Source organism: Aethalodelphis obliquidens, unplaced genomic scaffold (assembly GCF_003676395.1).
Source record: "Aethalodelphis obliquidens isolate GAN/ISIS:26980383/991018 unplaced genomic scaffold, ASM367639v1 scaffold8, whole genome shotgun sequence".
In the NCBI taxonomy this organism is placed as follows: domain Eukaryota; kingdom Metazoa; phylum Chordata; class Mammalia; order Artiodactyla; family Delphinidae; genus Aethalodelphis; species Aethalodelphis obliquidens.
The window spans coordinates 6,079,079-6,103,733 of NW_020837952.1; the positions used below are offsets into that span (position 1 = coordinate 6,079,079).

Here is a 24,655-nt window from a genome sequence, read left to right on the forward strand (position 1 = left end):
ATACCAAAAAAAAAAAAAAAAAAAATCACCTGAACAACTTTTTAAAAAATAATTATACCAGGCCTCCACCCTCAGAGATCTAGTTAATTGGTCTTCAACCAAGGCATAGTTTTTAAAACTTCCCCAGATGATTCTAATGTATAGCCAGGGCTGAGAACCACTGATTTAATCCGATCTTCTAATTTTCCTAAGGAGAAAACCAACATCCGGAGTGGATAAGCAACTTGCCCAAAGTCACCCGGCATGTCAGTGCACAGTACACCAAGAGAGAATGTTGTAATAGCAAGAATATGTTGCTGATGTTTATAATTTTTTCTTGTTGGGATTAATCCCAGAAGCATTTCTCTTTAGTTCACAGAGGTATTATATAATTTACCTTTTACTTTGGCAGCAGCTTATTCTACTGGTAAGACTGAAATAAATGGGTTTGCATTCCCTGACCACAAAAGGACAGAGATGGAATTGCACATTCACCACACATAGCCAGCCAAATTAGCAAAGCTCCCTAGGAGGCCGCTGTAAGGGCCTAAAATGTTTCTTCTGGACAATGAGCAGCCAGAGCTGAGGGACTTTGGTGGGGTGGTGAGAAGAGAGCGAGCTGGAAGAGAGAGGAAAGCATTCCCCCCCTAGAGGGAGGAGCTGAGGATCAACTGAAAACCGACCAGAGCTGCCAGGAGGGAACGGCCAGAGAAGGCAAAGAATTTCAATGAGTCCTGGGAGCCTCTGCTCCCGCAACAACCGAACCGTGATGGACAGCCTGGCAACAACCACCCTCCTGGGAGCCTGAGATCCAGAGGAGATTAAAAACTGGTTCTGCAATGTGGGTACGAAACCCACGTTCCCACACTCACCAAAAGTGAGCTCCCAATAAAGACAAGAGCTCACCTGGCCCTACTATCCCCTCCCTTCCCAGCCAAGATCCTCATTACCTACCACCCCAAGTCTCAAAAGGAGGGCGGTTTTCCGGGCCTCACGTGACACTGCAGTCACGTGACCCCCGGCCCAGCGGGAGCCGAGCAGCTCGTTCCAGTTCCGGGAGCCGGAGGGGGCCGGGCGCGCCCTGCCCCCAGCCCGCCGCGACCATGCTGTCCCGCCTGCTGAAAGAACACCAGGCCAAGCAGAATGAACGCAAGGAGCTGCAGGGTGAGCCAAATATCCAGTCCGCCGTTTTCTCTCCCGCCGCGGCCTAGCCTCAGCCCAGAGCCTGGACCTTGAGTAACGGCCCAAATCCAAGGAAGGGCGCAGGCCAGTGGGCACGGGCATGTGGGAGAGGGAATTAGAGGAGCTTTTTGGGGAGCTCCGTTCTCTTGCCAACGGGCCCTGGTCTGTAGCAGCGCTCCAGTACCCCACGGCAACGCCCCCCCACGCTGTCTCCGCGGCATCCTAGCCCCGCCCTCTGTCACGGAACGCTGTGCCGATTGGTCCACGGAGCCGCTCATCCTGGAAGTGGGAAGGAACGCTCCTGAAAGGAAGCGGGTGTTGGGGACCCAGCAGAGCTGGGATTCTTGGAGGCCTGAAACCACCGAAATGGGGGTGGGGCCCTTGTTTCCTGAATCCGGGCTGGGAATCCCGGAGTTACCAATCCTAAAGCCAAGACATGGGGAAAAGCGTGCCTGAGAGGCTGGAGTCCGGGGCGCTGCCACAGACTCGTTAGCGTCCCCGGGCGAATTGCTTCCCTTCTCAGGGTACCAGTTTCCTCACCGCTAAAATGAAAGGGCTTGCTTTATGTTTTGCAAGGTCCTTTCAGCTCTGGCACTCTGAGATTAGTTGAAATGTTCCCACAACTAGCAGAATAATAATGAATGGGTGGGGGAACCTTAAGCACCACCCCTCAAAAAACCAAGTCTCCATTCTAATCCCTTTTCCCCCTCCACCCAGAGAAGAGGAGGCGAGAGGCTATCACTGCAGCGACCTGCCTGACAGAAGCTTTGGTGGATCACCTCAATGTGGGGTATGAACCTCTTCCCATCAACACCAACCCCGCCCCCCCCAAGTTTAGGCACTGGCAAGGTCTAGCTCTCAGACTGCTCTTGAGGAGATGAGATGTTCTGCTCATTCCCCTATCCTCCTCCCACCCAGCTTAACTTTTATGGAGAGAGGCTTGAGCCAGCTCTGACCCCTAACAAGGGCAGAGAGGAACAGCTGCGGTGGTTGGAAAAGCAGCCAGATTTCCCCTTCCCAACAATAACTTCCCTGGTGCTCACAACGTGATGCCGTCTGGCCACCTCTCTTCACCCGTCCAAGTGCAGCTGTCACTTCCAGCAGGAGGGAGAGCACCGTCCTTCACCACAGCTTCCCAGCCCCTCCTTCTCCACGTCCCACCCTCTGGCAGACCTGGAGAGCAGCTGGCAGGAAAGAGATGGCACAGCTGGTGAGGGTGAGGGCAGAACCTATGCCAGGAGCCACCTTAGAGCCAGGCTGTCACTTCCCTTCCTTCTGGGTCTCCAGAGACCACCCCTTGCTTTGGTCCTAAGTGAGGATGCCAGTAATGACCAGTGACTTGGGAAGGAGCAAAGAACATTGTCTCTTGACCCTGAGTGACCCAGAAAAGTGGAGAGATGATGATCTGATAGCCAGGCCATCTGTTGGGAGAAAGGAGGCAGTATGATGCCTTCCACCCCAGGGCAAGTCGAATAGCTTGGCTGTGAAGTCAGAGGCTGAGTCACCTAAGTGAGCCAGGCAGGAACTGTCACCTTCATTGCTCATCTCGGGAAGATTAGAGGGAGAGAAGGCTGTGGTTGGGGCCTCTGATCTCCCTTCCCTCCAGGCCTCTCCCTCCACGCAGTGTGAATGAGAGAAAGCAAGAGGTCAACAGGGAAAATAAGGATTTCAGGAACTCCCAGGGGAATCTTGAAGCATTGGGAGCACCCTGCTATGACTGTTTCAGCTCCTCCAACACTCCGTACTGTGACCCAGCTGTCCCCCAGAGAGAAGAGACAGGGTCTGTGGCTTCCCTCCCTCCCACATTGGCGCCTCCTGGGCTCTGCTCTGTGGTTGGCCCAGGCTTCTCCTGCTTCTCTTCCTTTGCTAGGGGCCACCCCACTTTCAGCTTAGAGGGCAGCTAAGCCAAAGCCAGATTAGAAAGGGTTTTGTGTTGCTGCCCACGGCTCCTCTCATTCCCCAGAAAGGAAAACAAAGGCTCAGTCTATCTCAGCCCCTGTCAGGTGTCCTTCCCACTCTCTAGACACCCCCCCCCGCCCCATCCCCTTGTCCCCTCCAGTCCCCACAGATTCCAGTGGGGGGGGGGGGCAGCGGATGTGGAGTCTCTCAGCTGACCCAGAGCTTTGGGGTGGGGAATGAAAGATTCATCAGCCAGCAAGGGGGAACAGTTATTGCACAGTTATTGCGGGGGGGGAGGGTGAGCGGGGGGCAGGGATACCAGCCTTGGAGCAGTAATGTAACTGCAGGCAACCATGATCGAGGAGAATAGAAAAACAGTTGCCTAGAGCAGAAGGAAGAGAGAGAGAGAGAGTGTGTGTGTGTGTTCGTTCATCTATGTGGGCGAGAGGAGGACTGGGAGAGAGAGCCAAGAAGCAGCCCTTGGGATATCTTCCCTTGACCCTGAGTTCCTGGGGAGGGGGTTGCTCTCCCATCCCACCCCAGATTTAGGGAGGAGCCCAATTTCCCTTCCCAACTTCTCACACGGATCTCTGGCCTTCCAATCATTGCCAGATGTGTCCCTGCCGCTGGATTTCCCAAGTTTCCCCACGCCCCCTTTTCCCTCCCAGCCTCTTCCTCGGTGATACCCCTCAGCCCCACCAGGTTAACCCTCCCTTTTCTCACCCAGCTTCAAGAACTCCTCTGGGGGTAGGAAATGGTATGTTTCTGGTCAGCTCCCGGCTAGGCTCTCCTGGGAATCCTGGGAATGGAAGGAAGGGACCGTGCTCATTTGCATGTACATCGTAGTCATTTGCCTCACATCCAGGAATGGCCAAAATCACACGGTTTTCTCCAGCCTGACTCCTGACCGGCCTCCCACTCTGGCAGTGGGGTATCAGTTCTGGAGACCACTCCCCACCAGCTGGGCGAGTTGACCTCCTTCCTCCTGCAACCTCTAGCGTGGCCCAGGCCTACATGAACCAGAGAAAGCTGGACCACGAGGTGAAGACCCTACAGGTCCAGGCTGCCCAGTTTGCCAAGCAGACAGGCCAGTGGATCGGGATGGTGGAGAACTTCAACCAGGCGCTCAAGGTAGGCCACGCTCCCTACGTCTCCAGCCACATCCTGCGCCCCCACTGGCTGCCTCCAGTGCGGTCACCTCAGGCCTGGGGTTGAGGAGGAAGTGGGGATCGTCCCAGAAACCCCAGAAATCTATGGCCCCAGTGTCACAGAAGCTAGAGAAGTAAAAGCAGCTGGTGGGTCCACGCGAAGCCCTTTGTAGGGGATGGAATGAAAGTACCCCCATCCATCCCCTAGAGCCACACCCCACCCACCCTGACTCCCGGACTCCACACCCCACCACCACCTTCCAGGAAATCGGGGATGTGGAGAACTGGGCTCGGAGCATCGAGCTGGACATGCGCACCATTGCCACTGCGCTGGAGTACGTCTACAAAGGGCAGCTGCAGTCGGCCCCCTCCTAGCCCCACTGCCCTCCCCTCCCCCACTCCTCCTACCTCCCCCAGGTGGGCAGGAAGCAGGGTGACAGGCCATGAATAAAACACAAGCCTCCATTTCTCTGTGTGTGTCTCAAGGAGCTACTAGCTCAGTGTGGGGGGTAGGAATGGAAGGTTCGAAGACTCTTCCTCTGAGCAATGGTACCTTTTGGGTAGAGGCTGGAACTAGCTTCCTCTTACAAGCTCAACTCTCTTCTCCTCCTTGGGCCTGGTACCTGATGCAGGTACTGTTGGGTAAGCAGAGGGTGGGAGTTTCCCACCCCTCCCCAGAGAAGGGCAGGGGGCCCTGTCCCAAGCTTCCTAACCCAGGACTTCCATTTCCCGAAGAGGAGAAACAAGACAGGGAGCAGGCCTGGTCCAGCTCTGGCTCTCTGCCTCTCCACGTGCTCACGGCCTCTCCCAGCCTGGTGCTAAGCAGTGTCATGAGTCTGGACCAGTTGGGAGATTAATTCTTGGGCATGGGAGCACTTCAGGGCAGGGAAGGGGGAGGAGTGACAGGTCCAAGGTCACCAACAGAGAGGGGCAGCTGCCATCCTTGATAGATCCCTCCTCTTAAGAATCTGTGACAGGACTTCCCTTGTGGCGCAGCGGTTAAGAATCCGCCTGCCAATGCAGGGGACACGGGTTCGAGCCCTGGTCCAGGAAGATCCCACATGCCGCGGAGCTACTAAGCCCGTGGGCGACAACTACTGAGCCTGCGCTCTAGAGCCCGCGAGCTGCAACTACTGAAGCCCGGGCACCGAGAGCCCGTGCTCTGCAACAAGAGAAACCACTGCAATGAGAAGCCCGCGCACCGCAACAAAGAGTAGCCCCCGCTCGCCGCAACTAGAGAAAGCCTGCACACAGCAATGAAGACCCGACGCAGCCAAAAAATAAATTAAAAGAAAGAACAAAAAACAACAAAAAAAAAACGGGGCTTCCCTGGTGGCGCAGTGGTTGAGAGTCCACCTGCAGGACACGGGTTCGTGCCTTGGTCCGGGAAGATCCCACATGCCGCGGAGCGCCTGGGCCCCTGGGCATGGCCGCTGAGCCTGCGCGTCTGGAGCCTGTGCTCCACAACGGGAGAGGCCACAACAGTGAGAGGCCCGCGTACCGCAAAAAAAAAAAAAAAACGACTAAGCCTTGTGGAATTCAAAAATTTAGGAAAAAAAAGAAAAAGAAAAGAATCTGTGACAGAGGTGGTCAGGGAGCCCCACTGGAAAAGAGAGCCAAGCAGGGCACTGGGCGCTTCTGGCCTGTAGCAAGCCCTGGCTTCAACCCACAGGCCTCAGCCTCCCTGGCTCCTCCTCCCCCACCCCGCCCCACATGCACTTAATACTTCTGGCACCCAGTCCACCTGCCTCGGACTTTGGCCTCAGTGGTAGCTAGTGGGAGCCTGGGAAGCCCTGGAGCAAAGTTTCTCAAGCAAAGCAAAAGAAGAAACTTCAGGTGTTGTAGTGCCTGCTAGCTTTCCCCTGAGAAGGTAAGCAGGGTACTGGGAGCTCGGGGGCTATGAGAAGACTGGCAAGATGTTCATGTATTGATAACTCAAAGCCTAAAGCTTTTCATGCGCCTCCTCACACTTTATCCCCTTTGATCCCCCGCGGTTCCCAGGTGGGTGTGCTGGGTGTTAGTCCCACTTGGTAGATGAGAAAACAGGTTCCGAGACACAGTGAGGTGCTCGGCCTCACACAGTAAGCTTGGAGCCAGCAGGACTAAAATGCAGGGGCTCCGTATGTGTCTCCAAAAATAAGGCCCAGCTGGTTTAGCAGGAGGTAAGAGGTGATAACAAGATCCCTCTGCTCCTGCGTGGCGGGTCTGCACACAGGACCCAGCTCATCTGGTTTTAGTTAAGTTACCCACAGATACAGGGTCTGCCCAGATCTTCGCTTTACTTAGATGAACTGTAGTTTGCGAGTCTCAGACTGCTCAAACCAGGGACTTCCAGTTAGGGGGAAGATATGAGGGGTGAGGGCTGGTGGGCCAGAGTAAACTAGACAAGTCTCCCTGCCCAGCTTCGGCTGCCACCTGCAGGTCACTTGGGGTCCGGCCATGTGGCTGCCTCTGCTTCTTGGAGTCTCGCTCTGGGCAGCACTGTGGTTGCTCAGGGACCGGCAGAGCCTGCCCGCCAGCGATGCTTTCGTCTTTGTCACCGGCTGTGACTCGGGCTTTGGGCGGCTTCTGGCACTGAGGCTGGACCAGAGAGGCTTCCGAGTCCTGGCCAGCTGCCTGACCCCCTCAGGGGCAGAGGACCTCGAGCGGGTGGCCTCCTCCCGACTCCACACCACCCTGCTGGATGTCACAGATCCCCAGAGCGTCCGGCAGGCAGCCAAGTGGGTGGAAACACACGTCGGGGAAGCAGGTGAGTATGGTAAGGGGCCACCGGGAACGGGGCGTAAGGTGTGCACTCGCAGGGGCTGTGGGAAGCTAGAGGGACTGCGGGGGAGGAGCAGGGCTCAGATCCTCCCGGAAAGGAGAGGGCCCATTGGAATGCCTCACCTACCCTGTGCCTGTCTCACCTCCCCACAGGGCTTTTTGGTCTGGTGAATAATGCCGGCACGGCTGGCATCATCGGGCCCACACCTTGGCAGACACAGGAGGATTTCCAGCGGGTGCTGAATGTGAACACACTGGGTCCCATCGGGGTCACCCTCGCCCTGCTGCCCCTGCTGCGGCAGGCCCAGGGCCGGGTGATCAACATCACCAGTGTGCTGGGCCGCCTGGCAGCCAATGGAGGGGGCTACTGTGTCTCCAAGTTTGGCCTGGAGGCGTTCTCTGACAGCCTGAGGTGAGGGGCGCAGGGCCCTGCTCCCAGTCCGGGGGGAGCCACTCAACAAGCAGGTTAGCATCTGCCCTGCAGAGCTGATGAAAGCAGGGCGTGGTGGAAACTTAGAGACAGTTTAGGGCTCGAGTTTGTGGGTTCAAATCCCAGCCTTCTCTCATGTGAGCTTGGTGACCTTAGTCAGTTACTTCTCTTTTCCCCAGTTTGTTCCTCCTCTGTTAAATCAGGATGAGAAGGCCCGCCTCATGGGTGAGTAAAATGAGGTACATGTGAGGCCCCAACAGAGCCTGGCACGTAGAAAATGCCCCCAAAAGCCCGCTCTCATTCTTATTAATGTTATTATTACTAATAACAACTATTACTTACCATGAGCTAGTACCTCTACTGAACACTTTCTCATTCAATTCTCCCAAAAATCCTGTAAGGGTAGGTGTTAACACCCTTAGGTAACATAAGTTACCCAAGACCACATGATAGTTAGTGGGAGCACTGCCACGTATGCCCAGGTCTGCTTGCCTACAGACCCTGGTCATTACATTCTCCTGCCCCTCATCTTTAGACAATAATGTTCAAAGTCCCACGAGAGCACAAGGGAGACTTAAGGATGACACAGGAGCAGAGTTCGATTCCCCCAAGCTGGGCCCACCTCCTGAAGGAAGTCTTCCTCTGTCACCATCACTCAGCAAACGACATCAATATCTACTTTTGTCCCTATGCCTCAGTCTTTTAATTTTCCAACCAGCATCACAGAACACGTACTTTATACTTGAACTTCTGCAGTCTGTGCTGAGTACTCCCGCCTTCCCCCAGCAAACACCAGTCTACACCCTCCATATCCAGCAGTTGGGGCTCAACCCTGTGTTTTGGGATCTGGGGACTGTGGTTCTTCCAGTTCAGGAGTTGGCAGATTGTGGTTCTCAGGCCAGATCCCGCCACTGGCCTACAAGCTAATAATGGCTTTTACATTTTTAAATGGCGACAGTGTAAATGGTTATATAAGTAGCTACATAATACCATTAATTTTAGATCTGCAACGTGGAAAATATTTACTGTCTGGCCCTTTAAGAAGTTTGCAAGTCCCTGCTCTAGATGCTAGAAGAGAATACAAAGGAAAACAAACCTCAAAAATACCTCCTTCCCTCTGCCCCACTTGCCCCTCATCCCAGGGCAGCGGGGATATCCCTTCCTGTCATGACCACTGACCCTGTGATGCTTTCCTATCTTAGCCTCCCTACCCATGTCCCTAAAGTCCTCTCCCTATAAAGACAAGAACCCAGAAACCTCCCTCTGCCCCCACTCCAGGCGGGACGTGGCTCCTTTCGGGGTACGAGTCTCTATCGTGGAGCCTGGCTTCTTCCGAACCCCCGTGACAAACCTGGAAAGTCTGGAGGACAGCCTGCAGGCCTGCTGGGCACGGCTGCCTCCAGCCACACAGGCCCTCTATGGGGAGACCTTCCTCACCAAATGTGAGTGATGGGCCCACGCAGGGGCATATGAAGGGAAATGAGAGTGCCACAAAGGCCAGGCCTGCACCAGCCTGCTGGGAGGAGGTGGGTAGAGCAGTCAGGGAAAGGGTGAGGGTGAACGGGATGCCATAGAACACCCAGGCCATGTGCAACCTGCCCACTCCCCAAACTGGGGAGGGGACTGAGGACCCCTCTCACCTCTACTGGGCAGCAAGCCCCAGGCCCCAGGAGATAGGGCCTGAGGTAGGCTGGAACAGGACAGGGACACTGATGACAACCGTCCGCTGGGCCGCAGATCTGAGAGTGCAGCAGCGCATCATGAACCTGATCTGTGACCCGGACCTGACCAAGGTGAGCAAGTGCCTGGAGCATGCCCTGACTGCCCGTCACCCCAGAACCCGCTACAGCCCAGGCTGGGACGCCAAGCTGCTCTGGCTGCCAGCCTCCTACCTGCCAGCCAGCCTGGTGGATGCTGTGCTCACCTGGGTCCTTCCCAAGCCTGCTCAGGCGGTCTGCTGAACTCAGCCCTCCAGCAAGAGGTTGTCGTTCAAGGCAAGGACTTTGATTTATTTCTGTCCCCCACCCTGGCACTGCCTGGTGCTTGGTACAAAACAGGCACTCAATAAATGTGTATTGGGGCTTCCCTGGTGGCGCAGTGGTTAAGAATCCGCCTGCCAGTGCAGGGGACACGGGTTCGAGCCCTGGTCCGGGAAGATCGCACAGGCTGCGGAGTTACTAAGCCCGTGCGCCACAAGTGCTGAGCCCGCGTGCCACAACTACTGAAGCCCGGGCACCTAGAGCCTGTGCTCTGCAACACTAGAAGCCATGACGATGAGAAACCCGCACACCGCAATGAAGAATAGCACCCGCTCGCCGCAAATAGAGAAAGCCCACGCACAGCAACGAAGACCCAACACAGCCAAAAATTAATTAATTAATTAAAATGTGTGTTGTTCAAAACAAAACAAAAAACACTGTAGGTGGGCAAAAATGAAGGTGCCCAGTGGAAGACCCTATGTAACTCCTAACTAACCTAGGCTGACATCCTCCAGGGTCTCTGGCCCATTTAGTACCTGCAAAACAACCAGCACCCACTCGGGGGCGCAAGGGGATTGTCTTGCATCTGTAAGGCATCTTTGAAGCTGCACCTGGAGGGGTGGCCACTAGAGGGCACTGTTGGATGTTTCCTTTCTTCCTGGAGTAAGGTTGAAATTCAGTGTTTGGAGTGGGAAGGGGGGCATGGGGAGGTGATGAAGAGGGGTCAAGGCCAAGCTGGGTGGTTTCCATGGGAAAAAAGCCAATACCCTCTTAAATTCTTCTGTTATCTAACGTAAGTCAAGAAGGATAGACACTGGCCACACAGGTATAAAAGCAACTTGTCACCATCCTGAAAGGAGCCAGGCCCCCTTGAGGGTCAGGGTGGCAAGGAGTTGCTGGGCCCTCAGAGGTGGGCAGAAGGCCAGGGAGAAGATGTCGACAGCGGATGTGGGCTGGTCTCTCCCAGGTAGGACCTTGGTAGAGAATCCCTTTGACGTGGGAAATGGCTTCACGAACACTTCAGCACTGAGCCTGGCAGCACAAGACTAGGAGACAGGGAGGGCAGTGGGCCTCAGCCGCCTCAGGATCCCCACTTCCACTGCCAGCCCAACGAACGCCTTCAGCACAATCCTCCTTTCCTCCACACCCCCCAAAGTAGGCCTGCCTTTCCAGAGGTGCAAACAGAACGGGGTCCCAGAGGACAGGAACATGGATGAGGAGGGGGAAGGGATAAAGTATCACTCTTTAAGACAAACTGAGACTCTCTCTCTTTTCGGTCTGAAAAAATAATCCGTTTAATTGAAAAACCTGGAGTATACTACCCACTCCCCTGGATGAGGGGGCTGAAGAGACTAGACCCCCTACATCACCTCATAGCCACTTCGGATGCTCTTCACAAGGCAGCAGGCAAAGACGATACCCAGGACCTAGAAGCAAAGACAGAGATGGGGGTGAAGAGGAGTCAGGGAAGTAAGGTACCCGGGGCCCACCCAAGAGACCCCAAACACCACCAGGCCTCCCCTCCCCAGGCCAGCACCTCCTGCTCAGCACCCTCCCACTGCCCCTAGATCCCAGATGCTCAAGGGCGTCTCTCACCTCCACAAAGGCAATGCCCAGGGCTGCTGCAGCCACCACCAGCAGTTTGTCCCTCAGCCAGCCCCCGATCTTCTCCACACAGCCCTGAAGGGTGGCAGGCACACAAGACACCATCAGAAACTTCCCACCCACCTTCCTTGGACCATCTGTCTCTCCCCCACCCTCTGTACCTTTAACCCCACCCCTAGTATACCCAAATTCCCTCCCCACCCCTGACGCCCAACTTCCCAGAGCCCCAACCCTCTCCACCTCCACCCCGGGTCCCTCTTTCCTCCTGAAACATTTCCCAGCTTCCCCAAGTCCCCTACTATCTCAGCCCCCTCCCTACCTCAGTATGGATATCCTTCACGTTGAAATTAATCCCACAGCCCTGAGTGACATTGACACAGCAGGAGTCAGGGACTCGCTTGGCCACCATCAGGATCTTCTCCCAGTCTGTGTAGTTAGCCGCCCCGCAGCACTTAAACTGCGGAAAGATATGGGGGAAAAGGCTGTTAGGTGAACCTCCATCTTCAACATAGAGATGAGAATCTCCTTCCCCCATTACCCCTGCTCCCAGCAACCCCACTCACTTCTTCCTGCATACTGTCCAGGAGCGATGCTGTATGGTTGTTTTGGGGATAATTCTGCATCTGCTGCCGGAAATCCTTATTAAATTCTGATATCACCTGGGAGTAGGGAGGAGCACTGTTGAGGCCAGAATTCAGGGCACCTGGGTCCCAGAGTCTCCAGGCCTCTGAGGCAAGGCCCTCCCTTTACTCCCTGCTTACCTTGTCTCTAAACACATAGCCAGCAATGGCTGCAGCCACCTCCACCAGCATGATAAGGGACAGGAAGATGGCAAACTGCAGGTGCAAAGGACGGGAGTCACGTTTGGAGTCTGGGTGAGAGGGGCCTGCCGGTCTCGGGAACGTTCACCAAGGTTTCCCTCACCCACCCACCCCGACAAGCCCCCTCCAGAGAAATGCCCTTCCGCAGTCCCAGGCACCCAGGCTGGCCCGTACCCACTCACCGTGATCATGAGACAGTAGTTCTCCTTGCAGGCTCCGCAGCAGCCCACAAAGGCCACCAGGAAGAGGAAGGCACCCACTGCGATGATGACCACGGGCAACAGGGAGCCAGGGGTGGTCCCCGGGGTGATGGCCTGATTCAGGACAAGCTGGGCCCCTATGCCCACAGCGATCAGCCCCACTGCAAAGGCCTGGGAGGAGGGCAGGTCAGGATTCAGAAGACCCACAACCCATCAGCCCTTCACGGTGGTGCACCCAGGACACAGGCGGAACCCTGCGCCATAGAGGCCGATTCTCACAGCCCCAGGAAACTTCTGACTATGGGGGAGAAGGAGGACGCATCCTTGCCCCACAGTGAGGGCTGGGAAATTGTTCAAGGCTCTCTGGGAGAAGGCAACCAGGAGGAACCACGCCTTCTTTCAAGAAGCTCCTCACCAAAAGCAAACAGAGACGTTCTCAGAAAGCCTTGACCCCAGGGCAGTGCTTAACACTAACAAAGAGCAGTGCTTCCTCTGAGCCTCTTCCTATGGGCCTCTAGGGCTCCCAGAACTGTCCTCTCACTATCCCCCAATGCCCACCACATCCTCATCAGCTGTGACTAGGGTTCCTCAAGCCAACTAGGCCAGGGAGGAGGAAAAGGGGGTAAAAGTAGCCTGCCCCTTCCTGGACAAACGGTAGCGTCTCAGCCAGGAGCCCAGGACGGGAGCAATGGAGGTGGGCAGAGCCCTTACCCACCCCAAGCAGCCGGGAGGGGTGATGAGAGAATGGCAAGAAATGAGGGAGTGGAGGGGGAGAGAGGAGGGTGGCGATAGCATCAGGCGGTTGGCTGGTTGCCCCACTGCCCCATATCACAAGAGACTGGGTCACCAGACAGGAAGGGCCCGGAGGGGTTACGGGGAGGGTGGCCCGCCATTGTCGGTCCAAACCAGCCTCAGAGGTTCCTGAAAGCTGGAGAAGAGGACGGCCGCGCTGGCCTCGCTCGTTCCCGGGCTTTCCTTCCACATCTGGTCCCCAGCTGCCTTCATTCCTGGCCCCTCAGCCCTCACCACTCCGGAGCCAGGTCTCCCCGCACCCTGCCAGCGCGCCCTCACCGTCCCCGCTCCCCACTCACGCAAAAGGCCAACAGAAGAACGTAGAGCAAGAACTTGACACATTTCATTCCTCCTTCCACCGCCATGGCTGCCTGGCCTGGGGCAGAGGGGACGGCAGGGGGATCAGAACCTGTCGAAGGGGGATCTCGGCTTCCGAGCTCCCTGCCGGGCCTCGAGACCTTCCCTGCGGGGCCCCCATTCCAGGCCCCTCCCACCCGGAAACCCGCGGTCAGATCCACGTCTCCCAGCCCCCTCTTCTCCCCGCAGGAGAGGGGTGGGGGCGCCCGCCGCCCAGCCCGGACCCCGCCCCGCCGCCTCCGCGGCCCGGGACCCAACCCAGGGCGCCGGCGGGGGCCAGGGCCGGACGCCCACCCTCGACCCTCCAGCCCCCAGGCGTTAAACACCCCCTCCCCACCCAACTAGTCACGAGAAACAGTCCTCAGCCCCAGCCCGACCCCCAGGCCCTTTCCCCTGGGCTCTGACCACCGCCAAACAGAAGTGCGGCCGGCGCCCCCCAACCCCCACTCCGCCCGGGCCTCCGGAACTTTGGAAAGTTGCAAGGGCCTCGGGAGCGGCGAGGAGCGCGGCGGATCTTCGGAGGCCCGGGGCGAGCCCCTCCCCACCCCACGCGGAAGCCGGCGCGAGCCCCGCGTCCTCACCTGGGCTCCCCGACGCTGTGCGCTGCTCTCCTGCCGCGGCTCAGGGGCTCTCTAGCTGCGCCCCCCGGCTCTGGCCCCGCCCGGCGCGCGGCCCCGCCCCGACTCCAGCCACAGCCCCCTCCCCCGCCGAGTGGCCCCAGCCTCCCTCATGTGACGCGGGAACAGCTGCGGCCTGAGTCACCCGGCCCGCGTGGGGAAGGCCGAGCCCCCAGCCCGGTCGAGGCCACGTGGCCCCTGCCCGTAAGACAGCGCCCACCCCCGCAAAGAGAGGACGCCCAGGGCAGGACCTCGGGGTGCCTGGCGCCCTCCTGGCGCCGCCAGAAGGGGGCCACCTCGGGGTAGGAGAGCGGGATCCGGCGCCGCCTGGTTCTCTCTGGCTCAGGGAAACGGAGGAGACGTGTGAGAGCCAAAGGAGGGATGAGCGGCCCGAAGTTACTCTCTGAGCGCCCGGCCGGGCGGCAGAGCTGAGTCGAGGTGACAAGATGGTCTTCAAGAGGCCTGCATTCTCCACCCAGAGCCCACTCCCTTCCTCTCGCTCCAGCTCCATTCCACCCCTTCCCTGAGTCAGCAGAGGGCGCTGCTGGCTCTCTGGAATCGGGTGGGGGCAGAATAAACTTTCAGAAAGTCCCCAGCCTCACATCCTGGGAATCCCCCAGCGTTCTAGAGTGGGTGTTCCTGTCCCTCTCTCTCTTAGTCCCTTCTCCATTGTCTAGGGCTCCTGAGTAGTGAGCCGAGACGTGGAGGAAGCCCTTCGCAGCACCATTCCACCCAATCATGGCACGTCAGAGTCAGGTCCCTCCCTCTGGGAGAGGATTGCTGAGGTCAGCTCCCACCCCTCCTGGATCAGCCTGTTAACGGTAGAGGCGTGGGGAGACACTAAGGCGGGCATGGCACATATCCCCTGGATTTCTCCATCCCATTCTAGCGGACAGCCCAGAGGGCAAGGCCAGGAGAGGACTGGAAGGTGAGGGGGTTGGTCTCAAGCTGCCACGCACCTCTTCTGCGTGGTGGTCCGCAGAAGGAGCTGGGTGAACAAGCAAAGGACAGAACCAACCACAACACCCCTGCCCCCCTGGCCTGGACCCAACCCCTTAGGTTCTTCTCGTCCTGCCTGAAGAACCGTTTCCTGAGCCTTCAGTATGTGTGCACAAGGAAGGAAACTATAAGAGCAGAAGGAAGGAGATCTGGGCTGGGCTGAGGACCAGTTTCCAGGATCACAATCTTCCAGCAAGACACACCAAGCCCCTTCTGGATTTTGCTTCCCAATTATCACGGCAGGCAGGCCGTGGAGGAGGAGCAAAGAAGCTGAAGAAAGGAGTTTCATCTGTTTCTGCCAGGCACGTGCTGGGCGCAGGGCCAGCGAGGTGAGGCAATTGGTGGCCCCGTCCTCTACCAGCAGGCAGAACCGAGCCCACACTGTGAACAGAGGCAGAAACCCCTGGTGGCAGCTGGATGAGCACAGAGGGAGGGACAGGTGGTGCCTCTGCCCCAGAGAAGAAAGCAAAAGAACTGATTTCACAGAGGTGGGTGGTGCGCTCCCAGGTGACCTTAGACAATAAAAGGGTAGTCGCTCCGTTCCAGGTACAAGGAAAGGGCCAAGTGTAAAAAAGGAGTAGTTTTCAAAGTCCATGGGGACTTCGGTGGTCCAGTGGTTAAGACTCTGAGCTCCCAATGCAGGGGACCCGGGTTCGATCCCTGGTCAGGGAACTAGATCCCACATGCCTGCCGCAACTAAGACCCGGTGCAGCCAAATAAATAAATAAATATTAAAAAAAAAAAAAAAAGTCCATGACACGTTGGGGTTGGCCAGCTCACAGGGCTGGGGAAGGATGTGGTGACAGATGGGAGTGGGGGAAGGCGGGCTGAAGTCAAGATGTAGAAACTTTAGCTACCTCACCACCAAGTATAATGCTTGGTCTTTGACTGAATCTTTGCCTGAACAAACTGTGAAAGACATCTTGGGAACAGCTAGGCAAATGTGAATATAAACGGAGGATTAGACATGAGAAAGTAATTTTGTTAGCTGTGACGATAGTATGACTATATAGGAAAATTATTTTTTGAAGTTGCATACGAAAATATTTAAGGGTGAGATGTCCTGTCTGTAATTTATTTTGAAATACTTCATAAAACAATAGATGAAGCAAAAGAAGAAGACAGTCTGGGTGACAGGACTGTTGAGAACCTAGTGGCTGTGTGGGGTGTGTTCTAGAGGCAGAGGGGAGAGGGTGGGTGAACTCTCTTGGGATTGGCCCTACCGTGAAAGGAGAGATGAGTGTCTGGAGGGTAGCTGGCACAACATGGTCCAAGGGAGAGCTGATGAAGGCCAGAACCAGGGAAAGGAGGGGAAAAGCCTTGGAAAAGCCCTTCAGAGAGGGAAGATCAAAGAATGGGGTGACTGCTTACCTGTGGGAGCAGGAGAGGAAGTGGGAAGAGTCTGAGATGACTCAGAGTTTCCAAACCTGGGCACCCAGGGGAGAGGTGGTTGTCACCCAAGGCAGGAGGCACATGAGAGGCAGCTGGGTGGAGATGTCCCACCTAGAATTGGGGATGTGAAACTCGGGAGGGAGTAGTCAGACTGGAGATAAAAAGTGATATCTAGGACTTCCCTGGTGGCGCAGTGGTTAAGAATCCGCCTGCCAATGCAGGGAGCACAGGTTCAATCCCTGGCCCGGGAAGATCCCACATGCCGCGGAGCAACTAAGCCTGTGGGCCACAACTACTGAGCCTGTGCTCTAGAGCTCGTGAGCCGCAACTACTGAAGCCCGTGCACCACAACTACTGAAGCCCGTGTGCCTAGAGCCTGTGCTCCACAGCAAGAGAAGCCACCGCAATGAGAAGCCCGCGCACCGCAACGAAGAGTAGGCCCCGCTCACAGCAACTAGAGAAAGCCCACATGCAGCAAAGGCCCGGAGCAGCCAAAAATAAATAAAATATATATATATAAAGTGATATCTAAATCCGTAGATGGGTGAAGGCCAGAGCAAGAGAAGAAAACAGAGACAGAGTTTTGGGAAACCCTTATGTTTAAGGAACATGGGGGAGTAAAGGAGCTGAAAGGGAAAGGAAGTTGCGGAGCTGGACCCCTGCACTCTGCCAGGCACTGTGCTGGGCACTTAGAGCCATGAGTTCATTTAATCCTCATGACAACCTGGTGAGGTCCGTATGATTTGTCCTGTTTTAGAGATAAGGAAACTGAGGCTCAGAGACAGGGAGTGATGTGCCCAGAGTCCAAGCAGGTAAAGGGCAGTGTTAGGATTTGAACCCATATCTCTGGGGGTTCCAAAGCCCGTGCTTTTTCCTCTCTCTCTCAGAGGTCAAGAGAAAAGAGAACTCCATGACAGGAGGAGGGGACAGTGGCCAGAAGCACCAAATAGTAAAGAAAGGTGAGATGCCAGAGAAGGCCATTGGATGAGGTGGCCTTTTCCAGGGCAATGTCAGGGCAGGATCCCAAGTACCTGCTGAGTGGGGAGTGGAGGCATCCAGGTAGGCAGGGGTGGAGCTGAGGTGAAGGTCAGGAGAATGGGACCCTCCTAGAGGAACACCAGGGGAAGGGCAGGGAGCAAACTGTGGCCAGTGCAGAGTACTGCAGCAGCTTGGTCACGCAATGGGAGAGAAAGGATGGGGACAGGGAAACCCCGGAGAACAGACCTGTGTGGAGCTGGAAGGGAGAGGGCAAGAAAAGTCCATTCCTGGTCACCTTCACAGAGACAGAGAGTAGTGTGGTGGCTGCCGGGGGCTGGGAGGAATAGGGGGTTGTTGTTCCACTGGGTGTGCAGTTTCTGTTTAGGAAGATGGAAGAGTTCTGGTGATGAATGGTAGTGACAGTTGCACAACACGTGAATATACTTAGAGCCGCTGAACACTTAAAAAAATGGTTAAAATGGTAAATTTTGTGTTATGTATACATAATTTTTTATTTTTTAATTTTATTTAACATAATTTTTTATTGAAGTATAGTTGACTTACAAAGTTGTGTTAATTACTGCTGTACGGCAAAGTGATTCAGTTATACACGTATATACATTCTTTTTTTATATTCTTTTCCACTATGGTTTATCATAAGGTATTGAATGTAGTTCCCTGTGCTATACAGTAGGACCTTGTTGTTTATCCATTCTATATATATAAAAGCTTGGGGAATTCCCTGGCGGTCCAGTGGTTAGGACTCTGTGCTTCCACTGCAGGGGCCACGGGTTTGATCCCTGGTCGGGGAAGTAAGATCCCTCATCGAGATCCCTTGATGAGGCCAAAAAAAAAAAAGTTTCCATCTGCTAACCCCAACCTCGCACTCCATTCCTCCCCCGGCCCCCTCCCCCTTGGCAACCGCCAGTCTGTTCTCTATGTCCCTAACACAATTTTTTAAAAGAGGATGGCCTACCCCTCTAGCCTGGGAAGTAGGCATAGAGCCCTGTGTACCTCTGAGTGGGGAGGAGGCTGACCTCAGACTTGGCCTTCACATCACATCCTTCAGAGCTTTCAGCACCAACTCCAAGTGCTAGTGTCCAGAAATGCCACCAAGCCGCCTGATTAGCTCAGGCTTCCGTCCCTTCAGCGCCTGGCACTGGCTGGTGGTGGGTGAGTGGGGTGGGCTTGTCCCCTGCCCACACAGCAGAGCCAGGCTGCCCTCTAGCTCTCCAACCAGGGCCAGCAGCAGGGCATGGGGGCCTCAGGCGTCCCAAGCAAGGGTGGTTGCCATCTGAGAGCATGTAGGCATCGGCCAGAGCCAGTGCAACACACAGTAGCTTGTAGCCAGCGCCCAAGGCCTCCCAAAGCTCAGATCCGTACAGAGTCCAGCGCCTGCTGCAGACACCTTCCCTCCAGTCAGCAGGACCCCTGCCTGAGCCCCACTGGGAGGGGCCGGCTCAGAGATAAGACGCAGGTGCCCTGGTAGTAGAGGCCCCAGTGAACTGGGAACTTCTACCTGCAGAAGCCCTTGGGGGCAGGGGAGCATGGTAGAGGAGCCAGGAGGCATGGGGAAGGAGAGGAGGAAAGAGAGGGAAGAGTTGAGGAGGGTTGGAGAGGGACACAGAGATACAGGAGCAAATAGAGGAGAGTGGAAGACAAGGGAGAGGTTGCGGGATAGGAGAGGGGAAACAGACATGAAGGAGGGGGTGGAGAGAAAGAAGAGGAGGAGACACGGATGGGAGAGAGAAAGGAAAAGGGTGCATCTCTACACTGGGGAAGGTAGGAAGGGTGATGCTGGGACTTAAGGTCAAGAGGTTGGGTCTGAATTGGGGGCCTGAGATTTCAATCCAGAGGCCCCAGCTTTAGATATGAGGGAGGCATGGGTGCTTGATAGCAGCTCCCAGAGGGCAGGGTTAGATCAAAACAAGGGCAAGGTTGGAGATGTTCTGATTGTTGGAGTCTGTGGGCATAGAGAGGGGCCTCCAGTCACAGCGCACCATAGTACCCAGGAGAACATCATCACTGCCAAAGTCAGCTTACCTCCTCACTGTGAGCAAAGTAAGGCCCAGAGAGATGAAGCCACCGACTCAGCCACCACCTGCAGATGAGAACCAGGGTCTTGACACACCAGCTCCGGGGCTGGGTGCACCACGTTCGCCGTCAGCATCAGCGCCCTGAGGTCAGAAGCCTTGGTGAGAGACACGTTCTCCCCCACGTGAGTGGGTGACTTGGACCAAACTCTCGCCCTCCCTGAGCCTCAGCTTTCTGCCACTTAGGTAGGAGGGAGACTACTCCCTCACCTCACAGGGCAGTTGGGAGGATCAGAGGAGAATGAAGGGGATCAATTTTGTTACCTTAAGAATGATAAAGTCTTGATCATACCCTGTTTTTAGACTCATGGGAGTTACGATGATTTCGCTTTGAGAAATATCTGGACGCCGCCCCACTTGAGATGGCCAAGGAAAGGGTTGGGAGCGACAACCCAGCCTCCTTTAGGTCCTACTCAACTTGGCCTTGGCCCAGAGTTCCAGCTCCGGCTCCACCCCAGCCCCGCTGCCAGGCTGCATCCTCAGCTCTCCCCCCACATTCTTACCCATTTCTTTCACTGCTCCTGGGGCCCCCAGCCCCTGACCTCTGGCCACTCCTTCCCCCTACCCTTGCCTGACTCCGGTCCCAGCCTCCTCCCAGCCTGTGTCACTGTTACAACAGGGTCAATCCAGACGCCCAGCTGGTGACGGGGCAGGAGAGGCAGCTGCAGCCCCTGGCCTTCCATGCACCACCTGGGCCAGGAGCTCGGCTGCTGTGTGGGTCTGGACCAGGACCTGGTCGGGAGCGCAGTGGTCTCCACCTGAGAGTTAGCACAACTAGAGTATCTCCTGAGAGGTAGCACACAAGAATACGGGAGAGGGACTTCCCTGGCAGTCCAGACTTCGCCTTCCAGTGCAGGGGGTGCGGGCTCCATCCCCGGTCGGGGAGCTGGGATCCCACATGCCTCGCGGCCAAAAATCAAAACATGGAACAGAAGCAATATTGTAACGAATTCAATGAAGACTTTGAAAAAATGGTCCACATCAAAAATAATAATAATAAATCTTTAAAAAAAATAAATGAATCTGCGAGAAAGGAGAAAGAGGCAATGCGGGGCGGGGTGTTTAGCCCAGGTTTCTGTTCCTTGGGGCTGGATCAGCACATCTACCAGGGGTTTGAAGTCCCTAGAGAAGCAGACTTTGTGCTCAGACCCCTCCTTTTCTTTGACCAACAGCTGGAATAGTGGTGCCTCCTGCCAGCATAGTTGGGCCAAGGGGCCAGCCTTGGCCACCGCCCCCAGCAGGACCCCACCACGGGCCTGGAGAAGGAGCAACAGGAAAGAAAGACAGGAAGAGGTGGGCAGGCCTGGGGAGACCGAGAGTGAAGGTAGAAAGAGGGCACACCCAAGGACTGAGAGGGCTGGGCCTGCCCTGAGAAGGTAGGGGGAGCGGATGGGGGCAGGGGCACTGGAGGAAGATGTGAGTCCTAGTGATTCTCAGGGTTCCCTACTTGTATCCCACCCACTTCCACCCCCTCCCTCCAAAACGCTAAGTCTTTGGCTCCCTCTTCCCAACTTCCAACTTCTCCTAGAGGGCCTCGAGGTTAAAGAGGTTAACAGGCCTGCCCGACAATCCAGGCAGGGTAATTATAGGGTTTAGAACAGTGATGTGGGAGAGGATGGTAATTACACAGGGAGGTTCTCTCTGAGGGCTTCAGGGTTTGTGGGCAGGGACCTGGGAGGGGCCCATTCCACAAACAAACTCTCCCCAGCCCAGAATAGCCTCCCCACACCACGTTCCCTGAGGCTCCTGCTGGGAGGGCCAGGAGGGGAAAGCCCCTCCTAGGGAAGCCCCCCTTCCCAGCTGCTTCTCAATGGCCCAGCCTTTCCCCTCCTTGGAAGGACCTGCAGTGCCAGGGAATGAGTCCACTGACCCTAGTAATAGGGTCTTTAGGAGGACGAAGCAAGAAGAGATGGGATTAGAGGTCATGAGTTACTGCCCACTAAGCCCAGCTCTGATGGACAAGGCAGTTTTGGTGCATGGTAGCAGTGCAGGATAGCAGGAGCCCCTCCTCCTCACAGTGGCTCCCAGTGCTGGGGTCTGCAGCTCTGAAAGTGGTCCAGGTGTCTCTGGCCTCGGACCCTGGTGACCAGCTCCTGGGACCTGCAGTTCCTTTTCCTGAGGATGTAACATAAGGGACCCTCTACCCAGGGCTACACAAGCACCTCTTGCCTACAGCAGCTCTTGAAACCTCATCCCTGCTTCTCTCCCAGCAGCTCACACCCTTCAAAGCTCAGTGCCTCCCTTACGCCCCAACCCACATTTGCTATGAACCAGTCAGGACCTTGAAGGAGGCGGGCCAGAAGGTTGCCTGGGTAACACCGGGAGAGGGGCACCCTTGGCAGGAAGACAGTTGCCTGGGAGACCAGGGCAGTGGGCGGGGCCCCAAACGCTGGTTAGCTAGTGTTGTGATGAGGAAGGATCTAAATGTCCACATCTCTCCAAATTCCTTTTCCTTAAAGCCAGCAGGGTCCCCTCCTCGGGACTGGGTCTAGGGCAGCTGGAAGTCTGAAGCTCCTGAAAGAGACCTCCCAAGGTTTACCTACAACTCAAGGGAACCCAACAGTACCAAGCCTGAGAGAACTCAAGGAAAGAGGCAAGATCTAGGAGGGGGTGGAGCGAGAAACAAGGCTTAATACTTTATGATATAGAACTTCTTGGACTAGAAATCTAAAGTGAAAATACACAAAGTATGCAAAAAAAAAAAAAAAGTCGTTTTAGACCCACCTCCAAGCAGAGATTCCAGATTCGACCACCAGATGGCAGTCTTGCCCACTCATTGGATTAAATGCAGTCCTGTAACCCGCGGGAGGAAGCCAGGAGGCAGAAAATCCTGTCTCACAAGTTCCAGACTCTTGCTCTCTAGTATTTGGCAGGTACCCATAACTCCTTATGGCCATAAATATACAGTTTTCTTTCCCTAACCTGGCTCTGACCAGAGCCAGTGAGCAGGGTTCATTCATTCTTTATTCAAAGCCGTTAAGGAATACTTTGGTGAAAAAAGCTCCCGCTCTCTTGGGTCTCACAGTGTGAGGCTGATAAGTTAGGTAGTAGTAATGACTAATTATCTCATTTAGAACTGTGTGTCAGGCAGTTAATCTTCATAACTTTATGAGAGAGGTACAGTATTGTTATCTCCACCTTACAGGTGAGGAATCTGAGGCATAGAGCCAAGTTCACACAGCCAGAAAAGGGAGAGAGCTCTGGGGCTTGATCCCAGGCAGCCTAGTTTGAGTCTAGAAGCTATGTGATTAACCTCCATGACACACAGGATGGTGCAGGTATAGCTAGGAGTAGCATCTACTCTACTCTTGGGAGTCAGGAATGGACTCCTGGAGGACATGTCCAGAATCTCATCTATACTGAGACCTGAAGAAAGAGTAAGTTGGGGGGCGGAGGGAGGGAGTGGAGGTAGGAAGGGGAGTTGTTCAAGAAGAGGAAACAACTTGTGCAAAGATTCGGAAATGATCAAGAGAAAGAGGGTGAAGGCTACATCCAGATTTTTGACCTGGGTGATTGTCATTCACTAAAACGATACAGAGCAGGATGGGGGCACAGTTCAGGGGAGAGAAGTTCTCTGTTTACCATATTTAATCTATGATATTTGAGGGTGTGTCCAGATGGCGATATCAAGGAGGCATCTGGCCCCTGAAAAAGGGGGCCAAGTCTTACTTACCTTTGCATCTCTCATAGACCTGCCGCTAGCTACATGTCTGGTAGGGAAGTGAAAGCTGGGCCACCTCCTCTGAGGGAGAAAGAGGTGACACCACCTCTGCTCTCAAGGAGTTTGCAATTTTGCTGAGGAAATGACATCAGAGAAACATTTTGGAGAACAGGATATGCCAGAATATGTGGTGAAGGTAATCCCTGCTCTGGGAAATCAGAAAGGAAAGCAAATAATCATGAAAAAGAAGCCCATGAAGGCCACGATTAATTGATTGTTGTGTAATCCTCACAGCCAGTTGAGGGCAAGCAATGTGATCCTATTTTATAGATGAAAAAACTTGATGAAATGTTGAGATGCTCGTGTCTTGGAGGGAACCAGCTGTCTAAGTTTTTTGTTTTTTTTGCTTTTTTTCATTCTGCTGCAGTCTTAGTTCCTGCTCTCCATGGAATGGATCATCTCTTCAAAGCTCCCCAGCTTGGTCCTCCTCATCCCTACCCAACCTTCTTCCTTCACACCTGGACCCCCAGTTTCTAACCTCATTCCACTCCAGCTCCCCAGACCAACTCTGTCCTTACACCCAGTGCTCCATCTAATGCAAAGTGGAAACCAATGTCTCTCTTTTCTGCCTGAGAAGCCCAATAACGTTCATCCACGTATTCAGTAAACATTGTGTGTGCCAGGAAGCAAGCAAGATCTGATCTGATCCCCTCAAATATTTTCAATCTACTGGTTATTTGTCTATTAACCTCTAGGGCTTTAGACTCAAGAAATCAGCCTGAAGAAACTGAGGTCTGGGAAGAGGTATGCAGAACCAGAAGAAGTTAAGCACTTCAGGAGCATTTTAATACCTTGGCACTCTTATACTCTGCCCTCTGGCTGTACCCAGGGTTACACCTGAAGACTAGGGCTTGTCCTACATCTGGGTTTCTCCCCTTGAGACTTACGTTCTCCAACTAAGGCATCTGAAGGCAGACCTCTCTCTCATCCTCACCCCTGCAACTACAAGCCCCTTCTCAGACTTCCAAGACCCTGCAGATCCAAAAATCCAGAGGTCCAGATTCCTCTGCAAGCACAGTGGTCTCTGGCCCTGTTTCCTCGCACTCCTCCCCTAGTGGTCCCCAGTTCCTGCCTTTTCCAGCCTACTGACTCCCTTATCCCCTTATCAACCCTCAGTTTCAAGTACACGTTCTTCCCAGCTCTAAGTCTTCCTCTGGTCTCAGGGCTTCCCACCAGCTCTCCACCTTCTCAGATTGTCCCTGGTCTCTTCTCCTCCTATTCTTCCTCACTAACCCCCATGTCCATCTCTTGCTTCTTGATCCCCTTGATGAGCCCAGCCTGATGCTTCCCTCCACACCCTCCCCACTTCTGGTACTGGGCTACTTCTGATAGCTGGGGCTCCTCTGGGCTCAAATTCACCTCCTCCCCCTTGGGCTCTCAATGCTCCCACCAACGCTGACTCTCATCGCTGGGCTGTCTCTGTCTCTTCCCTCAGGAGTCTCTGTCTTGCCATCTCTGCCTTCCCCTGATCCTCCGTGTCTGCCTTCTCTGTGTCTACCAAGGGGCTCCCTTGGCACTGCCCAGTCTCTGGGCTTCCCCCGCCTCCCCCTCCTGATTTCTCTCCCTCTCTCATTCCCAGGGTTCTGGTCTCCGTCCCATCAGCTCCTCTGCCCTGTTCCCATCTCTATGCACCCCTGACCTCCTGTGGTCTGGATCTGTAGACCTCCAGCTCTCCCCGCTGTCTAGCCATACCCTCTCTC

At 55.1% G+C, this 24,655-nt stretch overlaps 3 protein-coding genes across 4 annotated transcripts; 2 read left to right on the forward strand and 1 right to left on the reverse strand.

The window, feature by feature from the left end:
• The first annotated feature begins 982 nt into the window (after positions 1–982).
• BLOC1S1 (biogenesis of lysosomal organelles complex 1 subunit 1) lies at positions 983–4,675 on the forward strand. The gene is made up of 4 exons (XM_027106565.1): positions 983–1,143; positions 1,879–1,951; positions 4,059–4,191; positions 4,473–4,675. Exons 1-4 carry the CDS (start codon positions 1,083–1,085, stop codon positions 4,581–4,583), a joined length of 378 nt encoding a protein of 125 aa, XP_026962366.1. The 5' UTR covers positions 983–1,082; the 3' UTR covers positions 4,584–4,675.
• A 1,029-nt stretch (positions 4,676–5,704) lies between these two features.
• Positions 5,705–9,538, forward strand: RDH5 (retinol dehydrogenase 5). 2 transcript variants are annotated; one of them, XM_027106567.1, is made up of 5 exons: positions 5,705–6,078; positions 6,630–6,957; positions 7,125–7,383; positions 8,680–8,843; positions 9,139–9,538. In XM_027106567.1, exons 2-5 carry the CDS (start codon positions 6,648–6,650, stop codon positions 9,360–9,362), a joined length of 957 nt encoding a protein of 318 aa, XP_026962368.1. In that variant the 5' UTR covers positions 5,705–6,078; positions 6,630–6,647; the 3' UTR covers positions 9,363–9,538. The 2 variants fall into 2 exon arrangements, with proteins under 2 accessions (XP_026962368.1, XP_026962367.1); XM_027106566.1 differs by having other exon boundaries at positions 6,611–6,957; positions 9,139–9,537.
• A 1,108-nt stretch (positions 9,539–10,646) lies between these two features.
• On the reverse strand, positions 10,647–13,911 carry CD63 (CD63 molecule). The gene is made up of 8 exons (XM_027106568.1): positions 13,737–13,911; positions 13,098–13,174; positions 11,989–12,177; positions 11,747–11,821; positions 11,549–11,644; positions 11,305–11,442; positions 10,977–11,060; positions 10,647–10,807 (listed from the first exon to the last, which is right to left on the reverse strand). Exons 2-8 carry the CDS (start codon positions 13,161–13,163, stop codon positions 10,742–10,744), a joined length of 714 nt encoding a protein of 237 aa, XP_026962369.1. The 5' UTR covers positions 13,164–13,174; positions 13,737–13,911; the 3' UTR covers positions 10,647–10,741.
• Between the last annotated feature and the right edge of the window lie 10,744 nt (positions 13,912–24,655).

Excerpts from the sequence above, each read along its gene's own strand:
- BLOC1S1 (XM_027106565.1), top strand. The coding sequence starts at position 1,083 with ATGCTGTCCCGCCTGCTGAAAGAACACCAGGCCAAGCAGAATGAACGC. Across the intron at positions 1,144-1,878 it reads TGAACGCAAGGAGCTGCAGG|AGAAGAGGAGGCGAGAGGCT; the intron begins GTGAGCCAAATA and ends CCCTCCACCCAG. Across the intron at positions 1,952-4,058 it reads GTGGATCACCTCAATGTGGG|CGTGGCCCAGGCCTACATGA; the intron begins GTATGAACCTCT and ends TGCAACCTCTAG.
- RDH5 (XM_027106567.1), top strand. The coding sequence starts at position 6,648 with ATGTGGCTGCCTCTGCTTCTTGGAGTCTCGCTCTGGGCAGCACTGTGG. Across the intron at positions 7,384-8,679 it reads GCGTTCTCTGACAGCCTGAG|GCGGGACGTGGCTCCTTTCG; the intron begins GTGAGGGGCGCA and ends CCCCCACTCCAG. Across the intron at positions 8,844-9,138 it reads GGAGACCTTCCTCACCAAAT|ATCTGAGAGTGCAGCAGCGC; the intron begins GTGAGTGATGGG and ends GCTGGGCCGCAG.
- CD63 (XM_027106568.1), bottom strand. The coding sequence starts at position 13,163 with ATGGCGGTGGAAGGAGGAATGAAATGTGTCAAGTTCTTGCTCTACGTT. Across the intron at positions 12,178-13,097 it reads TTCTTCTGTTGGCCTTTTGC|GCCTTTGCAGTGGGGCTGAT; the intron begins GTGAGTGGGGAG and ends CCCTCCTCCCAG. Across the intron at positions 11,645-11,746 it reads GCTATGTGTTTAGAGACAAG|GTGATATCAGAATTTAATAA; the intron begins GTAAGCAGGGAG and ends CCCTACTCCCAG.